Raw genomic sequence first — 20,897 nt, 5'->3', positions numbered from 1 at the left:
GGGAGTGAAAGGCTTGCCCTAACCATTTTAGTAGGGAAGTAGCTTGTGTGCCCCTATGAAGTTGTGAGCTATGCTGGCGATGGTACCTGCCTTCGGCAGGGTCTCCCATGCCAGACGTCAAAACTGAAGGGACATAAAAAATGTGTCCATGGGCAGGATGGGCTCACTAGCCTTCAGGCAGTCATCCCAGGAGAAGGACAACTCTAATTCCAAACCCGGGCAAATGGAGCTTGCTTAGTCCTGTAAGGCCATCCATCTAAGAGAAGGACACTCTAATTAAACCTACGTCCTAAGGACCTCGCTGTCAGTGTCCAAGCTCACTAGGCCCTGGCAGATGAATCCCTTTAGGATTAAAGGGTTCGTCTGGTTCTGCGCATGCTGCGTCTCACCTAAAAAATCTACTGTGCAGGCTCAAGGGTGACATCCACATTTGTAAAGCCCTATAGCAACGGGTGAGGGTCGAAACGGCAGGTGAAAGGTGCCCTGGAAGCCGCAGACCCAACCCTGCATGCAGGCGGTCCAGGACATTGGGTGCCTGAGACTGACCTTGGAGATGACAGTCTCTTTCAGCAGCATCCTGAATGACCAAGCAGCCTTTTTCAAGGAGAACACTGCTTGCTCCACTCAGAGAGGGGCCTAGAAAAGGTGGCCTAACCAAAGCTCATCTCCACCCTTCACCCAGTTGGTTAACCGCAGCCAACGGGCATCTTCTGATGTGGTCAAACAAAGTCTAAGAAACAAAGGCATACACCTACCTTCAAGGGTGTACCCAAATTGACACTTGCATGTTGGAACATCAGAACCATGCTTGATACTGCGGATAGCGGACGTCCTGAGCGCTGTTCTGCCCTAATTGCCCACGAACAATTGTTGTCTCAACATCAACATTGCTGCTCTTAGTGAAGTTCATCTCCACGAGGAAGGCAGCCTCAGAGAACATGGTGCTGGTTACATACTCTTTTGGTCAGGTAAAGCCAGAACTGAAAGGCATCTTTCAGGAGTTGGCTTCATGATAAAAAATTCTATTGTCCCTAAACTTGAAAATCTGCCAACAGGTCATTCTGATTGCATTATCTCCTTACGCCTTCCACTACACAACAAGCAACATGCTGTCCTCTTTAGTATACATGCCCCAACTCTCCAAGCTGACCCTGCCGAAAAAGATAAATTTTATACCGACTTGCGCCGCCTTACCCGAAAGATTCCCACAGCTGATAAGATCATTATCCTTGGTGATTTCAACACCAGAGTAGGAAAGAACTCTGAAGCCTGGAAAAGAGTTTTAGGCAAGCATAGTGTTGGAAACTGCAACAATAATGGACACCTTCTGCTAGAATTCTGTGTGGAGCAACAGCTCGCCATCACTAACACTATCTTTCAGCATAAAAATAGTCTGAAGACAACCTGGATGCATCCTAGATCTAAGTGTTGGCACCTCATTGATTATGTCTTGGTGTGACAGAGAGATGTCTGCGATGTCCACCATACCCGCGTCATGCCTAGTGCAGAATGCCAAACAGAGAATCGACTTGTGCGCTGTAAACTTAACTTCAACCTACGTTCAAACCTAAAAGGGGCAGTATGCCAAGGAGGAGACTCCAAGTTAACAATTGTCTCAGTCTGATGAGACTGGAATGTTTGCTAAAGAGGATGAGTTATGAGATAGACCGAACTTCTCTCTCTCAGCAATTGTAAATTCAAAATTAAGGGGCTTCAATCGAGGAAGTATGGAAAAATAGAAGAAATAACAACCCTTTATTAAAAGATATATGTATGTTGGCAAAAAACATACAAAAAGCCAATGTGGTTTCAGAGCCAACAGGAGTACCACAGACATGATGTTTGTTCTCAGACAACTGCAAGAGAAGTGTAGGGAACAGAACAAAGGTCTCTATGTAGCCTTTGTTGATCTCACCAAGGCTTTTGACACTGTGAGCAGAAAACGTCTATGGCAGATTTTGGAACGTTTAGGATGTCCCCCCAAGTTCCTTAAAATGATCATCTTACTTCATGAGGATCAGCACGGCCAAGTCAGATATGGCGATGCACTTTCTGAGCCCTTTCTAATAACCAGTGATGTGAAACAAGGCTGTGTTCTCGCACCAACCCTATTCACAATCTTTTTCAGCATGATGCTCCAAAGGGCCACAGCAGACCTTGATGATCAGGACGGTATCTACATTTGATACCATACTGATGGAAGCCTTTTCAACCTAAGGCGGCTGAAGGCCCACACTAAGACCTTAAATCATCTTGTCCAAGAGCTGCTTTGCGCTGACGCTGCCGTCCTTGTCGCCCACACAGAAGTAGGTCTGCAGCGTTTAACATCCTGCTTTGCAGAGGCTGCTGAGCTCTTTGGGCTGGAAGTCAGCTTAAAGAAGACAGAAGTTCTATATCAACCTGCACCGCAGGAAGTCTTCCTTCATCCCCATATCACCATTGGCGAATCAGAGCTCAAATCAGTCCAGTAGCTTAATTACCTAGGTAGCCTCATCTCATCGGATGGTAAGATTGACGGAGAGATAGACAACAGGTTAGTAAAGGCATATAGTGCTTTCAGAAAACTCCATAAAAGAGTTTGGCAAAATGAACACCTGAAGAAAAGTACAAAGATCAGTGTTTACAGAGCCATTGTGCTATTCTTTTATATGGATCCAAATCATGGGTCATTTACTGCCACCACCTGCGTCTCGTAGAATGCTTCCATCAACGCTGCCTCTGTACAATCCTAAACATCCACTGGTCAGATTATGTGACTAATACATCTGTTCTAGAACAGGCAGCAGTCACAAGTATTGAGGCCATGTTGCTGAGAACACAACTGCGTGTGGCAGGACACATCTCAAGGATGAAGGACCACCGCCTCCCTAAGATCCTGCTCTATGGTGAACTTGCCATCGGCTGCCACGAGAGAGGAGCCCCGAAGAGAAGATTCAAGGACTCCCTAAAGCAACATCTCAGCCTTGGCCATATTGATCATCATCACTGGTCTACTCTGGCCTCCAGCTGGGAGGTCTGGAGACACACCATCTATAACGCTGCTGCTTCTTTTGAAAATGCACGCAGGATCACTCTCAAGGAGAAAAGACAACGCAGAAAGAATCGTGTCTTGCTGATACCACCTAAGGAGTCTTTCTGCTGTGCCTTTTACAACTGATCTTGTCTCTCTCATATTGGCCTTTTTAGCCACCACCACGCTTGTAGCAAGTGTGGGCAGAGTCCTTCCCAAATCTTCATTCGCGAAGCCTAGCCATGATGATGTGCTTCCACAAATATGTAAAGTTAATCACTGTGTAATATACCAAGGAAAGCAAGTCAAATTTCTAATTGTGCTGATTGTAAGCATTTATTAAAGCAGCACAAGAATCTTAACGGGCACTTCACATTAGTAGCAAGTGCAAATTTGGGAACAGAGTCTAGTCTTGTGATTCTTACTCTGAATTGACCAAAAAGAACATTTTTTTTTAAATACTCATAAATCCTATATTTTGCCATCTGTTCTGCTTTCTGAACTCCAACTGAGTTCAGAATAGGTCTGAGTAGATCTCATATTGACTAAAGGGATCTTAGACATTCACTCAAATGAAGACAGTAGGGTTCAGTTCATTAGTCTAAGTATAGATTTCAGTGCCATTTGTGATGACCTAAGGGATCCTGCCAGGCCTCCACAAACTGCTGCAGAAGGGCACAGATCTTGTACAGTTCCTACATTGTATTTTCCCGTCTTGTGGGGGTATTTCAGGTGCACAGTCCCCTCTCTGTAGCCATCTAAGCTGAGATATCTTTATTTGTGAGGAAGTACTTGTAACTTAGGTTATATAACTAAACATATCTTCAAACAGATGGCTCAGCAGCATCCATTTGTCTGATTTAGTGGGAATTGTATATGTCGTCCAAGTGCAGAGATGTGGTTAGCAAGCTCTAAAAATCTGCACTGTGGATGCAGAACTAGTGCAGAGCTATGTGACAAGTGTGCTTGGTAGTGGTTAAACTGGTAGAAGCAGAATAATTTACTGTGTAAGCATATCCAGAGAAGGTTAAAGTCTGTATTACAGTAAGAAGATAGTCATGAGATAGCTGTAAAGATTGTGAATGATACATGATCATAATGCTGTACAAGCAGAAACATATTTTCTAGCTGTAGAAAATAGGAAATAAGAGCAGGAATGTTCTTGCCATAGTGTTCTTTTAGTCACAGCTTTATTCCTCCTTCTGGTTTTCAACTAACTCATTACTTTCCATGAGTGAGCAGCTTTCAGAGCTTGTCATCCATTAAGGTGATTAGCAATTGCCTCAATGTAATCTACTGGATCTGGAAAGAAAAATCTGTTTTGTGGCATGTCTTACATGGCTTTTGTTTGTGAGGGGTGGATATGCCTGAGCTGAAGCCTCATCAGAGATAGCAGGACATAGGATTCTTTTTAGGAAAACAGGATCTTGGTCTACGTCTATACCAGCAAGAATTAAAGAAAAACGGGGGCTTGGGCTCAGCCACTGTTCTTCATTGTCAAAGCTGTATAGCTGTTAGCATGCTTCCTGCAGTATTTTGGCAGATGCTGGTTATGATTTTGCCAGACAATTCCTGAGCTTGGCTCAGAGGAGAGCACAGGCTGGGCATTTTTCCTGTAAGGCAGTTCCCTGCTCTTTGTCCTTCTCTGAGAGCAATTACACTCAGCATCTTGACCCTCCCTGGTACAGACCAGACATTTCCCTTCAGATCTTTGTTGCAATTCCTGTCAAAACAGAAATGCTGACCTAAAATCAACTAGTGCTCAAGAAGAACATTTTACACAGCTTTTCAATTTAAAGATGTTGGGAGTACTGCATTTTAACCACATCTTTCTAACTCCTTATGCCAGGTGCTTTTCCTGCTACTGGTCACTCTCTTAAAGCCTAAAAACTCCAAGTGAGATCAACAGAGAAACATGTTTGCTTCTCCTCCCTGCTGGCAACAACAGCTTGCTTCCAAAGGAGAAATCTGAAAGTCCTCAGAAAGTGAGCTAGCTGTATGGGTAAGTCTAAAATGGTTAGCCATTTCAAAGTTTACTGAAGTTCTGTTGTGTATTTTGGGTGGTCTTACTGGTATTAGGATCCCACTTCAGAGGTATAAGAAAAGTGAACCTACAGCTTTAGTGAAATAAAGAAAGTGCCTCTTCAAGATGAAAAGTGAAATTCAGAAGGACGATTTGTTATAAAAAGAAAAGTGTTGTCAACAATTAAGCGGAAACCTCTGTTAAAGACACAGCTGGAAATTATGGGCAACTCTCTTCAAAATGCAGTTAGTTCCATAATTCCATTTCCCAGTACTAAAACTGCCACCCAAGAAAGCTGTTAGCCATCAAGATAGCAACTCAATACTTACTGCCACTGTGACTGCAGTGGGTCCCCCTGTTCAGTGCAGGTCTTTTTGGGAGGAAAGGCTGAGGGAGCTATTACGTGGAATGAAGATAAAAAATTTCTGAGTGAGGTTGTGTTCTTTTCTGCCTAAACCTCAAGTAGCCTGAAACTGGAAGGGGCTGTAATAGCAGTTCAGAAGCCTTGTCAGGATTTTCCCCAAGGCTTTTCTCCTTCTTGGACAACGTATTGAAAAGTTTCAGACACAGATAAGAGAATAAGATTTCCAGGACCTAATAATTGACTTAATTCCTATCCAGAGGATAGCCTATGGGTGCTTTCATACACCTGCACACCTGCAATTCTGTGGCCTGGGGAGGGGGCACAGGGATTTAGGAGAGCAGATTTTGGGTAGTATATGGTATACAGTCTGTTCTTCAGCCCTACAAAGCCGAATTCTGAAGACTTTCTGATCGCTGAATCAGACATCTATCATAACATTGGCTGGAGACCCTCTTTTGTGAACAAGATATTATCTGAAGTTAGAGATGGCCTTTGAGAAAGATATTTGAGGTGTGCTCTCCAGAATAACACTTCATTGTTCTTCAGCACTCACTTCCATTTCCACTTGCATGGGTAAATCTGAGTTTCCTCTTGCTCATAAGAGGGTGCAGAAAGCTAGACTCTGGAATGAAGGGATTGAGAGACAAGTTTTTGGTGAGGATGTGATAAACATGGATAGAGATTTGCCCATCCCATCCCCCTGTTGGGGGACCCATAACAATAATAGGAGTTTTCCCCAGATCTTAAGAAGCTTGTACTTAATATTAAGTTAATTGTTATAGGGTTGAGAAAAAGGCACATTTTTTATTAAGTCTGTTTTTCCAGACTGAGAAGGCTCTGCAACTCTTCATCACATGCTCTTTGCTTGAATTTATTTTTAGTAATGTTCTCTTCATTTTTTTGTTCCTTTTTTTCCCCCAAATATCTTTTCATAAAACTAAATTAAACTTGAAAAGAAGGGAGATAAAATCAGTTTGATATTTGCAATGAACCATAAGACATTTCACTTTGTTACTTTAACTTAAAAATGGGCAAAGGTAAAGGAACAGAAAAAGGTCCTGGAATATAATGGATCTACGAGTCATCTCTAAATACTACTTGCAAAAAAATTCCTTTCCATCAATCTCTTTTTAAATACAAAGGAGCAGAAGAGACATTTTCAGCTTTTTACTGGATTGAGTATGCAGGAGGAATATCATGGGAATAAGTTTAGAAATATTGAGAACTCAAATTCAGACTCTTTGATGTTAACAGCTTTTCTTGTCAAGAGAGAATATTTTTCTCTACTTAGGATAGAAATTTGCATTATAAACATATGCAGCTAAAGTGAGACTTTTCCTAACTCTGATACATTTTAGACTAGAAGGTCTATCTGGAGCCCAACACATATATTTTCTGCTTCTTGGTGATCAGGAGGAGTTAAATTAGACTAACCTCCCCATGAAATAAGTAGATGCATAAGAAAACAGAGCTCAGTGCTTTGGGCCATGGTCTATTTGGTCCTGACAGTTATAGGATGTGGTTATGTGGGAAGAATAGTAGCCCTAGAGATGAAGGAGAAAAAACAGTGGACTCCACAGCCCCAGGAAAATAGTTTCCGCTGGGAGCTTAGGACGCCAAAGATCTGACATATTCGCAGTAATTCAGGTAGATAGTTCATCAGAGAAGGATGGTATTTAAGGTCCTATTCTAAACACATCTGCCAGCTGAAAAAAGGAAAAGATAAGAAAGACATACGTGGTCTTGCTGTAATGGATCTTGGTCTGCTGTGAATACGAGGAGGCTGTGGACATGCTATCTTTCAATACTGTCCACTGTGTAGCCTCATGTGGCTACTGCCAGCATGAAACTTATGTACCACCTTTTAGTGGTGTGTGATCCATGGCATGGAGGGACTGATGGAATGCTTGCTTGTTGTATTTTTGGTGTCCTGTACACCAGACACTGTTTTAAGCAACATTTGAAAACATTTGTTGATGGTTCTATTTTTACAGTGTTTAAGTTTTCCTTGTTCGCTATACTAAAATCACATGACAACTGAGCCACATCCACCTGTTTCCAAACTGCGTGTGTGATGGTCTGCAATGTGAAATTGATAGCAGTCACTGTATCTTTCAAGCTCAGGCATCAGAAGAGCCAACTGTATTTTTTTCAAATTCTAACTAGATTTATAATGCACCTGGTAAATGTCTGCTCTTTCAGAAACATAATTTCACTTTTGCGAAAATGAACATTAAGAATACTAATGCAGGTCAAGTAGTTTACTGTTGGTATGAGCAACAGTGTAACTAACCCATAATTTGAATCTAAAATGAATAATGAACAACTGCCGTTGTATGATTTAACACTCTTTAAACAAAACAGAAGGCAGTAAGGAACTCAAAGAAAAAGGTTCCTAAAAAGACAAAAGAAAACAATGTTACAGCTGTGTTGCTTTTTTCACTTTCACTGTGACCCTGGAGGTGGGTGAGCAACTGTGGATGTGAGCGGAGCCTCAGATAAAAGGTTGGAAAACCTACAAAACCTGCTGAGAACAAAGAAGCCCTGAATCTCTGTGCAAACACATTTGAGCTTAAGGAGCTGAATCTGAATAAAGTGTACTATCTCCAGTTTCCCACATCTCCTGGGACAGCTGTTCAAAAGCCTGGTAAGACACTGTGCAACAAGAGTTTGTAGAGTCAAACTTGCCACCGTACAACCTTTTCTCTGAACTGCACTGTTCTAGTCTGTTTTAAGCTGTGTCTAAATTAAAGCAATCTGTGCCAGAGATCGGTGTCTAGAAAGCTAAATTGAACTCTGGCTTTTTCATGGAGTTTATTTGTGTTTTGGGACAAATAATTTGGTCTGTGTTAAATTACCAATGATTCTTGGTAATTTAATAGAGGAAGCGAAGTATATGCTTTCCAAAGAGAAGTAGGACCATTAGGAGCCTGCAGCTTCCTTGACCCAGGAAAGGACATGAATCTCTGTTGTGCAAGCACACTACTCACTTTCTGTTTTCCCTCTTTTGCCTTTACTTATCTCTAAAGCTGAATTTCAGATCATACTGGAGACTTTCAGTGAAATGAATTTGTATTATATGCTTAAACTCAGATCAAAATGTCAAAACACTATAGGAAAGTAATCTTTGTTTTTAGCCACAGAGGAAATGCATATACTTGGAAAGTCTGTCCTTGTGAAATGTCTGCAGCGCTGTTGCAGAGACAAGAAATGTTAAGTACTCAGTGTTTTGTCCTGCAAAGACACTGCCATTGAATAATAATTAGTCCTTGTAAGGTAAATAAACCAAACTCTCCTTCCCTGCATACCAGTAAGGTCTTTGTGACTTCAAGATGCTGGGATGCAGCTCAAGGTCCCACCTATATGCCACCCTAGCCTCTACAGTATGTGCCTGTCCGCAGTCCTGAAACACTTCTGTTCCTCTGTCTCTAACATGCTTCGGCTCAAAATTACATCATATTATCTCTGGTTTACATTGTTATTTTATTAACCAGTGCTTTGTCCTTTTGCTACCACAAAAATACCAATGACGACTTCTGCTATGGAAAACTGACATTACAAAACAAGGGAGAAGAAGGTTGATACCAAAATTAAACTCAACAAAGCAACTGTATCAAAAAAAGGTATTCTCAATCTGATTGATAAAGACAACAGTCAGTGTTCATCTTTCTTCCAAATTTTTCACTTAACTAAGCTAAAACATGTATGGAGTACAACTTAGAATGTACAAATTTTACCCATCCCTACTGTCACTCAGCTATGGGTTTGGGGTTTGGAGTTGTACTTCTGGGAGAATAGTCCATTGGTCTGTCTGAGTAAGATAGAACATAGTTTAAGTACAAATGACAGAACTGGCACCGTAAGGAGCCCTGCATTTTTATGTAGATTTCTACTATAGCATTTCCTAATAACTATTTTTCAATTAATTTTTCTACAACACCGTTACAGTTGTATCTTACTTTAGTCTCTGATCGTGAAACAAGAAAGGAATTTCCCTCTGTTGTGGTCTGTTCTGCTTGCTTTACCTCTTGCGACAACTGTAGTGAAATCACAAAGACTTGTTCTAGTGAGGTGAATGTGAGTTGTCCTGTAAAGCTTGGTTATAATACTTAAGTATTAAATAATAGTGCTTAGCACTTATGCAACTTAATACCTTATAAGCTTCAAAGTACTTTACAAATCTTAACCAGTTAATCCCCACAGCAGCTCTGTGTGGTAGGTTTTGAAGGCCACACATTAAAAATCTCCCACGATATGAACTTGCCTCCATAGTAAGCCTATAGGAAAAAATATCTGCGCAGTTCTGTTCCTCAGGTCATGAGTGTTTGATTTTACTGCACTTTAATGTGCAGTAAACTAATTTACTTTCGGTAAATTAGTTCTGCTTTCTTATCCCATTCAAAATAAATCCGTTGTACCCTGCAGCATGGCTCCGCATAGAGTATTATCACAATTTTGAGGATTTTTTTAATTATTGAAACTCCTGGAAGAAAATAACAAGAAGACAATCTGATTTTTATTTAAGAAATCAAGTTTATACTGCTAATGATTGCAAAGACAGTGTATAGGAAAGGGTCAGAAAGACACAAGCACTCAGGAGAATAACTACCATTTTTAGCAACTCTTTTGAAAATATAAGTTTTGTGATATTGAGATTGACTGGAAAATGGAAACAGTGTTGTTTGTGATACTACTAGAGTGGACTAAAAGCAGTATTTCCATTTCATTTAGAAAATAATATGTTTTTCTAGCTCAAATTTTCTTTGAATCTTCATGTTCCAGAAAAAAAAAAAAAAAGAATATTGAATAGTTATTGCTTTAGCCTTTTCGGGTCTAAAATTTCCCATAAATGAATGGAAATACTGCTTTTAGTGCACTGTAGTAGTATCATAAACACCAATGCTTCAATTTTGTTAGTTCTGCTGGAAAACTTTTTAAAACAACATTACAGTTTGACAGTAACATAATTCTATGGGAAGAACAAATTCACCAACCTGGCCTGGTGAGGCCTTCTTCCAAGAGAAGCAGCCAGAAAGTAGAGTTTTTATCACAAAACTAAAAACAAAATTATCAGTTTTCCAGAATGTCCACTGACACACTGCAGCTTTATTTATAAATACATCATGATCCTTCCCCTCCAAGGCATCAGACAACTTAATGCTTCCTTTTGCTTTCAGCTACAACTGTCTCTTTGTAAAGCTTGTAATTTGAGAGCTGATCCTTTGTAAGAAGACAGGTCTGTGATATCAGGAAGACTGACCTCAATTCCTTATTTCTTTACTGCTTCAACCTGGAAACTTTTGTTTCCTTGTTTTTCAATCTCTTTTCCTGTTTTGTTTTTATTCCTTTTAATTTTTTTCCTCAACTTTGGAGAAAAATCACAAATAACCTTTGAAGGAATAATTAGCAATTTCTGTGACCCTATGGTAACAAACTTTACCTGATTGACTACGAAAGTGGTTGTCTAAGGGTAAGGGTTTCAGACAGGCCAGGAAAGAGAAATCTCCACGTTGAGAGATGATCAGGGATGAGCACAAGAGAGACCCTAGTAAGTAAAGGAATAAATGGATGGGAACACAGGAGGTGACATAATTAGCCAGTCTCACATGCTTGCCACTACAAAATTTCAAATGTTCCAAATTGAGCCTGGCATTCTGCAGACAAGCTCATAATTAAGTACAGGGTTACAATACACATGCACAAGAGGTCTGAATTACGGTTTCATGGGCAGCCTTCTGGCTTTCACAACCTTTGGTCACTTAATTTAGTGGCCTAAATAATTTTTAATATAGAAAAAATTGATTTTGATGAGGTCTTTTAATTGTTTAGGGAAGAGGGGTTGCTATGGACTGCAATTTATTATGTAAATGTAGATGCATAGTACTTCAAAGGAAAAAGTACTCTATTTTCATTCTACCTAAATTTGTATACCATGATGAGACCTTAGTAAATTTGTTTGTTTTTTTTTTACCTAAAGTGGATTAAGTTACATGACTAACATCTGTTTCAAATGCATCAGAAGCAGGAAGTGTGCAAAGGATCTATAGGAGCAATATATAATTGTATTTTTAAGGAGTGTCCAGAAAAGATTAGGTAGTAAGGGGAAAGTCTGTGTGAATTCACCACAGGAGAGTTTTAAGAGTCTACATCAGAATCTTTTTCTAAGAAGGTTGAACTTGAGGCAGTTATTTCAAACTGAAGAGCTTTTAAAATAAGTCAATGATTATGTCAACAAGTAACATGGACCAGGTGGTATTCACACTTGAGGAATTTAACCTGAAGGAAGAATACAGCATATATAACCTCACCACGCAGAAAAGATATCTGAAAGAGTGTGGGAATGGCAGACCCTAATTTGTCTGCGCCAGCCAATTTAGCTGACTCTACATTACAGAATTAAATTAGCAGATGTACATGGAGGTATGGAATAACAGGGACAAGTCAACACAATGTTTGTAAAGGATATTCATGTCTTACAGATTAGTCAAAGCTCTTTGGAGGTGTTAAGATGGTTAATTGTTATTTAGCTGTCCGATACCTTGATAATGGAGACCAAAAGTTTCCTCATTACTCCATGACTTTGGTACATTTATTAGGCTTGGTACAAATATTAGGTTTATGTGTCTTCAGTGTAGTTATTCTCATGTTATCCTTATAATCTTCCCCTGAATCCTCTAGTTCACGTGGGATTGTCAAAATAAAAGGAATGCATGTTCTTGAGTCACTTTAGCAGTTTTGAAAATCCCATCAATACACAGTTATGTTCTCCATAATCTTGTCTCCTGATACCTTTAAAGCTGATTTGAGCAAAAGACTATGTGTAACAGCGTATAGTTCAATACCTTCAGTACTCTGTGCAATGCTGTGCTGAGTTCCCTCCCTGTCATACTAGCTGGTGTTGTTTCATCGCCTTCTTCTTTATCTGTCATCTCTTATACGTAATTTATAAGGTCTTGGGACAGGACTATCTCTTTAGCTCATGTTTATAGTGCTAAATGTATCGGTGTCCTGGCTGGTGGTTTGTCTACTTGTCTAATAAACACCTGTAAGTATATGAAAGTATAGAAACAATCTGCTATTTTTAGACTGCTTTAATAGGAATCGGTGCTGGAGTAGGGGGAGAAAGCAATTGTTCACTCTCACGGCTCACAGGATAGGAAGACTTGCAGACAGGACCGAGTCACAAAGGTTAGCTTTGAGCTTAACCTTTAAATGAGCAAGGGCTAATCCTCCTTGGCCGCTTTTGCCACCAGCAGAGACAGCACGGCTCCCATCAACCTAGGTTTAGAGGACCTCGGGGACCCTACTGCTCCCCCCCCGCCCCTCCCTTGACGGAGCATCCCACTGCCACCATCATCTCCATCAGCACCACCCTCCTCGCAGAAGACGCCCAAGGGATAAGACAAGACCGCAAGGAGAAGAGTTAACAGGGAATTGATAACCCGGCCTTCTTTTTTTTTTTTTCCCCGCCCTCCTCCTGCTTGCGGGGATGTGAGTGATCGGGACCCGCGGATCGGGGTGGCCCCCGGCGGAGAGGCGCGGGGAGGGCTCCCCTCCGCACCGCTCCGCCGGGGGCCCCCCCGCGGCCCGGCCCGGCCCGGCCCGGCGCGGCCAAGCACCGCCTCCGCGGCGGGATCGGGATGGAGCCGCCACCGCCCCGCGGGTGCAGGTGAGGAACGCGGGGAAGGTGGCCGCGGAGGCGGGGGGGATGCGGAGGGCAAACCCCCCCGCCGCCCAGGGCTAGCCTGAGAGGGAAGGAGAAGGGAGAGGAGGCGAGGAAGAGCAAAAAACCCCACCCCAACCTTAGACCATCCAAAAAAAGCGCCGCGGCACATTTTTGCAAATTGAGACGATCCTCTTAAAAACACTGCCCGCCGAGCCGGGAGTCGCCCCTCCGGTGCTGACCCACCCCTGGAGGGAAGGATTTCGAGATTTAACTAATTTTTTTACACACGTGTCGTCCCCCCCCCCGCTTTCTCCCACGTCCCATTTTAATTGAAAGGAGCCGCGGGTTGCAGAGCTGGGAACTAGCGCGGATGCTGGCGCTGAAATTGGTGTAGCAGCTGGGGAGGGGAGTTTCTGCGAGACGGGGGAGGGAAAAGGGGGGGAGGAATTTGCAAGACAAATAGTAAGTTTCTCCGTGGTTGCCGATTAATTAAAAATTAAGTAGGCGCTGTGCATTGGCAAACAGTCTTAACCAATGACCTGGAGCAATCCTAAGCCATAATAGTTTATAATTATTTTTTTTTCCTTTCCTAGAAAATTCGAAATACCGAAGTACTGCCTCCCCATAGAGCCCTCAGCGTTGCAGAGTGTTCGCTGCTTAATGAATGTTTGTAAAGGGATTTTCATTCCCACTGAACGTCAGTGGGAGCAGCCAGACCTCAGGGAGTCAGCTTGCCCGCTCCTTTTCTTTTGCAAAGAATTTCTGGTAGAATTACTTCAGCAGCCCTACTGTGTTGATGTAGTGCACAGGATGACATTCCCTGCTGATATAGTTGTTCAGGTGAAGCGTGCTGCTGGAGTTTATGATTTTGTGCATGAAACTCGAGAAGAGATAAGAAAAACATTCAGCAGCCTCTTTATGAGCAACAGAACTGGTCCTCTTAGGACTTCTTAGTGCCCCATAATGGACCCCAGGGAGGGGGTTGGCTTCGTTTTAGTAGTTTGTTTTCAGTCTAGTACATCAGTATATTTATTTGAGTATATATTTGTTTCAGTAATATATGCTTCTTATAGACCATGTTGTTGAACAGAGTTGGAAATCAGCCCTGCATCAAGGGATAAACACTTCCCGTGCACTCAGGTTTGCAGGTATTCTACTGTCCGTTCTGGATGGATGAATCAGAATATGGGACAGTACAAACAGTATAAGACTTGGTCTTGAAAAATGTTATGTGCAAATTCCTGCCTTAAGTTATTATTAATAGGCTACCTGAGGTTGGTAAGATGTTTTACAGCAGATGTTCATGTCTTTGCAGTACCAGGGTATATGTGGGTCAGTTTATAGGTAGTAATAGAGATGGGATGATCCTGTGTGCCAGAAAACCATGTCTTGAGGGCCGCATGTCGCTTAGATTTATGAAGATTAAAGAGATTGAAAAAATACTTTAGACTTCCATATGCTTATAAAATAATTTTAGAATGAAAAAACAAAGTCCTTTGGTTTAAAATTGCTTAAGAGTAAAGACACTGGTATTTCAAAAATTATGTATGTATCTTCATAAATGGAAGCAGAAATATCAACTGAATTACTGGGAGAAAAAAGTCTATTAAAAAATAAGATAAATACTTCTGTCATAGCCAGGCTTTATGTAGCTGACTAAAACTCATATGACACTGAATCCTGCCTGATTTTTTCCTCAGAAAAATTTCAAAAGAACACAGTTGGACCAAAGGCATTGTATAACTTGGTTTGTGGTTTACTGTTGAAAAATATTCCATTTTGAAGAAAATGTTAACATGCAGTAATTTTGGAAAAATTAATTACTTATGGCCCAAATTTCTTCTAAGAAAATATTTATTTTGATGCTTCAGATAATGATTTTTGTAGGCATCAACTCTTGTTCTCCATCATACAATAGTTTCCTGGAAAACACTGATTTTAAGGAAAAGAAAATATACCTAAAAAGGCCACAGTAAATAAATATTAAAATAATTTCCAAATGGAGAACTTTAGTAGTGTTTAAATGAAATTTCAGCTCCCTCAGAGAGCTTTTCCTTTCCATGCTGATCAGGAAAAATTGCATTGTGTAAAGTCCTTTCTTAACCTTAAAATAGAAGGCTTAGAAATGCCAAGTTATGTAAAAAGGTATCACTCATACTACAAAGCATTTAAAATGAAACAGTCTTTCAGTGAAGCTCTGGTGATTTATAAACACCAAGGGTCCTTTCTAGGGATTTTGACTACAGGACCACTAGGCCTTCACACTGCTTAGTCTACTACAGCTACAACTGGAAGAACCTGTGTTGGCACTTCATGGAGGGTTACACCTCAACCTTTTAGTGACAACATAATGCAGTTTTTCTGTGTCTACTCTGAATCCTGATAGGATTACTTTTGTATTTGCAGAAGCCTTTGTACGCTACGTAAGCACCCAATTACTGTTAGAGTGCTTAAGATAACCTTTTGTCTTTGAGCACTAGCCTCAAAGACATATGAGACACCTTTACTTTTTCAAGAAACCAAATGTAAATACATGACTTCCTATAACTAACAATTAAAAAAAAAGCTTATCTGTCAGGTTTTTTAGTTTTGTAGGATAACAAAAATGTAATACTGTCTTTGCTCTCCTTCTGGTGGTCATCTACTTAGGTTAATTTAATACCTAACACTGCCACAAGATCTGTCCTTCTTTTGAAACTGTGTTTGGTGAGTATGCTGAACACTGAATACATTTGTATATGAATATTTTAAGATAGGAAATTATATGTTCAGATGTAATAAGCTTGTGATAATCAAGAGTAGTTTATGAGATGTACCAAGAGAAACCACTTAGTAGTTCTGTAATTACTGTAATTGATTCTGCAACATTTTATGTTTCATCTTGGGATCAAAGGTAACCATTAATAGCCTCAATTTGGGATTCTACTTGATAACGTGCTGCTTATCTTTCTGTCACTAAGATTTCAGCAGAAGATGTGTTTTCAAGTAATTGAATGTCTTACCTAAGTCAGTTTGTAAATTGTTTTAATTGGGAAGGCTTTGTATATTAGATAAAGTACCACATAAGCACCAACAAAAGTGAGTGGAAAAAAAAAGAAGAATTATACTGCATAAATTAAAACTAATCAAATAAAAAATAATACTCTAAATGCAAACCCTGAGTCTGAAGAAACAGAAGAAATTTAGAAAACTATAATTCCAGAACTGTAGGATGACATTCAGGAATCAAGTATTCCTGTGAATATATTTTGGCATGAAGAATGAAGACATATGGAGAGGATACAGAGAATGACAACAATACTTTGTAAAAGACCACCTTGACTGATTCATCAGGGAGGATGAAAATTACTAAATATTTAATGCTTGCTTAACTGCTGGTAAATAAGGAGAGAAGACAAGATAACTGTTTACAAATATATGAGAGATACAGTGACCAAGGAAGGAAAATAGCTGCATTTAAAGTGTATGGATAGGGGGGACATGGCCAGAGGCTTTGAGATACTGATGCAGGGCACAGAATATTTCCTGACAGGTGCTTAACTGACTTATGTTTTTAAGATCCCATTGATACAAGTCTACAGTCATTTTCAGTGCTTTTCTGTCCTTCTTCTTATGTTTAAAATGCCTTACGTCTATCTTCCTTGCAGTAGTTTAAACCTACTATCTTTTGTCTTCCCTTCAATTTTGGAAAACAAGTTTTTCCCTCCCACTTTGCTGCAGCCCTTCTTGTATGAGAAGATGGTCCTCTCTCATCCTGGACAAACATTTTGAAACATATTTCTTTCCCAGAGGTTTACTTGATTTCTGATCTCTTAGAGATACACAATCTGATAAATTGTTCTTTTCTGTAATATTCCTGCTTGAAATTGAACATAATGCTCAAACTGATACGCCAGCAGTGCTGACTGTAGGAGAACAACAGTTTTATGTAACTTGCAAGGATCTGCCCTGTTTCTGTGTGCTGATCTTTTTTTTTTTCCTGCAACAGTATATTGCAAAAACCACCATAACACCATAGCATGTATGGTGTCAAATCTGTGAAATGTTACAGCACCCAGATCCACTTCTCTATGTAGAACTGCTGCCAGTCATCCCATCCGGCCTCCTTCAGTCTTTGTGATGTTGGTTATTCTTATCTAAAAGTAATGCTTTGCTTTTTTCTCTTTTGATCTGTTTAAACACTTGAATTCTGATACCATTATCCAGTGCATTTGAACTCTGATGGTTTGGTCCATCTGTAGGTATAATCCTACTCTCTAATCCATCATACAAAGAAATTATTGAGGAGTGTCCAAAGCATATCCTTGCTCAGGATATCCTTCCGGTGTGATAGTGAATTTTAGTAACTACAAACTAAATATCCTCTTTCAAATGGTACCAAACTTTCTACTGTATTTCATCTAAACCAACTGTCCCTAATTTGTTTATTAGAATATCATAAGACCAGGGATTGTACATGTTGCCCATGGTTTCTCAAAACTAATTTCTTATGGCTCTGAGACTGGCAAATCTGAGACCAGTGCAATCAATTACTTAAGTACTGGTTATAAGCCGAGTCATTTTGAAAACCCTTAACTTATTTTAAGAGCCCCAACCTATTCTTTACCTAAGTTCTTGTCCCTTTATCACTGATATAGTAACATTTGGTGCCAATTAACATGAACAGTGAAGAAGAACCTAAACACTTTGCTTTTCTCAGCACCACTTATTATTGGATTTTCCTTCCTGCTTAATAGGCCAAATTTTTCCTAGTCCTCCCTTCTCCTCTGATGTCTGTACAGAGTGTTTCTGTGCAGGATCTGAAGATGCACATCAGTGCACATCTAGCACCATGGATTTTTGACTCTGTGGGACTCCAGTAGGAAGAGACTGTCTTCTGGGAGCTGATTTGTGAGTTTTGATGTGATAGTAAAGATGAACACAGTTAGAGGGACTGTGAAACTTCTGCATGAGTATGCTCCTCCTTTCAGGGTTTTTTAATGGCCAAGGGTCCATGTTTTTGCATTGTCATTTAGCAGAATTGAGTTTATGTACTTAACTGAAATAAATCTAATGAAATGAATCTTATGTACTAAACTGAAATAAATGTTTACAGTGCAACATTTCAGCTACATAGACTATGACCCTAAATGTACAACAGCAAGGGGAATATTAAATGATTAACTGATCCAAGAATATGCAGTGAATAGTACTAGATTTTGTCTGAACTGGAAAATAAAGCTAAAAAAAATGAATGTGACAGTGAATGTTTGCAATTTTGAGTAACAAGAGCTTGAACCATAATCTTTTTTTTCCCAAGATTTTGCAAGAGATCTTGCAGTCCTTTCAATGTTTCATTAGGATAAGGTTCCATCTATTTTTAGTAAGAAAAAACACATTGATAGTGACTTTATTTCAGTGAAGGAAATTACTTTAAAATGCTTGTTTCAGTGAGTGTCTCAACTAACACTGGTTCTTGTCAAACGTGTCCCAGCTCTTTATTTTTCACTTCGAGATTTTCCCAAATTTTACTGGAGGAAGGGTGTTGAATCAGTACTTCTGCTCAGAAAGGTTTTAGATATGCTGCGTGGAGTTCTCCTTGCTCTGATTTCAGGCTGTGCATTTTAATGGGATGATAAGGTTCACACATGGTTGAAATTAATTACCAGAGTTGTCAGCCTTATGTAAGCAAATCATCCCCTTTTGTATCCTCTTGGTAAACTTTCATTGCAGCTAATTTAACTATTCATGGCAGCATTCCTATTATTTTGTTTCATTATCCTTTATTTACTAATATAGCTGTTCTGAATAGCGAAATGGTTCATATTGGAAGCCATTTAATATATCGACATAGACCAAGTTGTTACCAACACTAATGAAATCAGTCCTTCTGATAAAGAAATCTTGGGTTTGTTTTTGAGAAGGGCTGCAGTGAGGTTTTGCTGTTGGACATGAATTGGATTTTTGTCTTCGTGTGGAAACAAATACTGTGATTTGTAGGTGACTATTAGGGCTGTACACCTAGTTTTCCATGGCTACTTCCATTTGAATGAAAAGACTGGTAAGTCTGGAAAGTAAACTGGAAGCATTTCTCATTGAATAGGTAGTTCTTCCTGTTCTGCAGATGAAGGGAGAGAATGCAAATTGGACTGCCCCACTTTTAATTAGGCGTACATGGTATAGGTGCACATGTTATTGCTGAGAGCAGGGTACTGATGTAGACTTGGCCCTTGTGGTTTATACTGTTTTATTTAAGGCCAGCGATTAATTAGGTTATTGCATCCATAGCTGGAGTTGCATGCGTAATCAAGATTTATGTTGCTGTGGCAACAAAGAGAGACACAACTGAGCTGAATTTCCTAGATCTTTGAAGCAGGGGTCCTTATCCAAAATGATATTAAGAATTCCCATCAGTGTGTGAAGAGTGTAACTAAGAGGGGCCCTCATTAATAGGCTGAAGTCTTGTACATCTGACTCACTAAATTGAGTGTATTCCTGCTGCTCATCAAAGGGTTAGAGAAAATTGGCAGTTGCAAGAAAGAAGATAAGGAAAGCCTGTGGCTGAAATTAATCAAGAGCAATTGATTTCAAGACAAATAGGAGCAATGCAAGATTTGATGACTACTCTGAAAATCACAGGGTGCTTCCAAAAGGCCATTGACAAAACCTTTCCAACATATTCCAGGTATTGCATTTGGCCTGGAAATAGAGGCAAGGAGGAACTGAACATGAGCCAGGTCAAGACTTCACAGTATTAAACATCAGACTAAAATAGTGGTGCTGACATAGCACATGCTGAGGTAGATGGAGGAAGATGGAAAAGATGAAAAGAAGATGGAAGATAAAAATCATAGGTGACTGAGAGGGGATAATTTGAGGTAAATGAGGAGGACTGTAAGGGATTCAGAACTGCAGAGGTAGACTGTGGTAGAGGCAGAGATTTTGGACAGAACTCTACCTCCTCTGCTTCATTGTCAGGCATCTGGGAGCCAACAAATAATTTGTCCTCTTGAGGATAAAGTATTTAACACAGTTAGTGAAAATTGTAAATTAGACACTTTCAAAACCAACAAAAAAAAGTCTGAACACACTCTCCCTCCCCCCCAAAAAACCCACAAAACCAAACCTGATTTTTTAAAAATGTTGGAAATGGGGGTTATTAATTTTGGTTGTCTTCTTTTCAAGGTCATTTGCTTAAATGTATTTGGTGGTGATAGAAAATATCCAAGCAACATGACTTTTATTAAAGCAATATCCTTGAAAAGTTAGTTATCTTAAAGGTTGCAAAATGTTAATAGAAAAGGAAGAAATTAGATTACCTCAGAGTCAGAGAACTTTCAGAGAGATACATAGCTATGAAAATATATATTATGTTTGTACAGTTTCTTTTACCTCCTGGGAAGCTGCTACATTTCAGTTTATATATATATGTTTTTTTACGGCAGTGTAGGAAAGAGTGAATGGACTATAGCCTATTTACTTTCAAACAGTTTGTTCATGTACCACAGTCACATGTGATGGACTGGTGATCCATTTCCCCACAAATTCAGCAGAAATGACACTGCAATTTTCATCCAGTTTTCTCATTTAATAGATCAGCTGCAACAAGGGCCTGTTGTAGTCTCTTGAACGAATCATGATAACCAGGAAGCACTGAAAGGGAAGAGAATACTGCTCTTCAATTTTTTTCCAAACTCCTTGTTTGCAGGAGGCTGGCATTTGTTGAGCTGCATTCATGTTTTGGGGACTTGGCAAGACCTGCTGCAGTGACTGAACAGCTGGGTGCCAATTTACTGCATACACCCTACTCTGCTCCACGTCTCTGTGTGAGCTCTTTGACAGGAGCATAAGGGCA

The 20,897-nt window shown here is 40.0% G+C and overlaps 1 protein-coding gene across 8 annotated transcripts in view; it reads left to right on the top strand.

The window, feature by feature from the left end:
• The window catches only part of TRMT9B (tRNA methyltransferase 9B (putative)), a 126,281-nt gene that overhangs the window by 90,868 nt on the left and 14,516 nt on the right, over positions 1-20,897 (top strand). For 5 of the 8 annotated variants that reach the window (XM_039378561.1, XM_027735963.2, XM_039378557.1 and 2 more), the window contains one exon: positions 4,860-5,012. Coding sequence is in view for 1 of the 8 variants with exons in the window: in XM_027735961.2 (XP_027591762.1) it covers positions 13,038-13,066 (29 nt within the window). In the remaining 7 variants the exon portion in view is untranslated. Of the gene's footprint in view, positions 1-4,859; positions 5,013-7,859; positions 8,045-12,670; positions 13,067-15,129; positions 15,770-20,897 lie in introns of those variants that run through there. The other 3 variants (XM_039378560.1, XM_027735961.2, XM_039378562.1) reach the window with 3 other exon arrangements.

Source organism: Pipra filicauda, unplaced genomic scaffold, assembly GCF_003945595.2.
Source record: "Pipra filicauda isolate LSUMZ 115617 unplaced genomic scaffold, ASM394559v2 scaffold140_size2443280_pilon, whole genome shotgun sequence".
Lineage (NCBI taxonomy): Eukaryota > Metazoa > Chordata > Aves > Passeriformes > Pipridae > Pipra > Pipra filicauda.
This window is presented reverse-complemented; position numbering and strand designations above follow the sequence as displayed.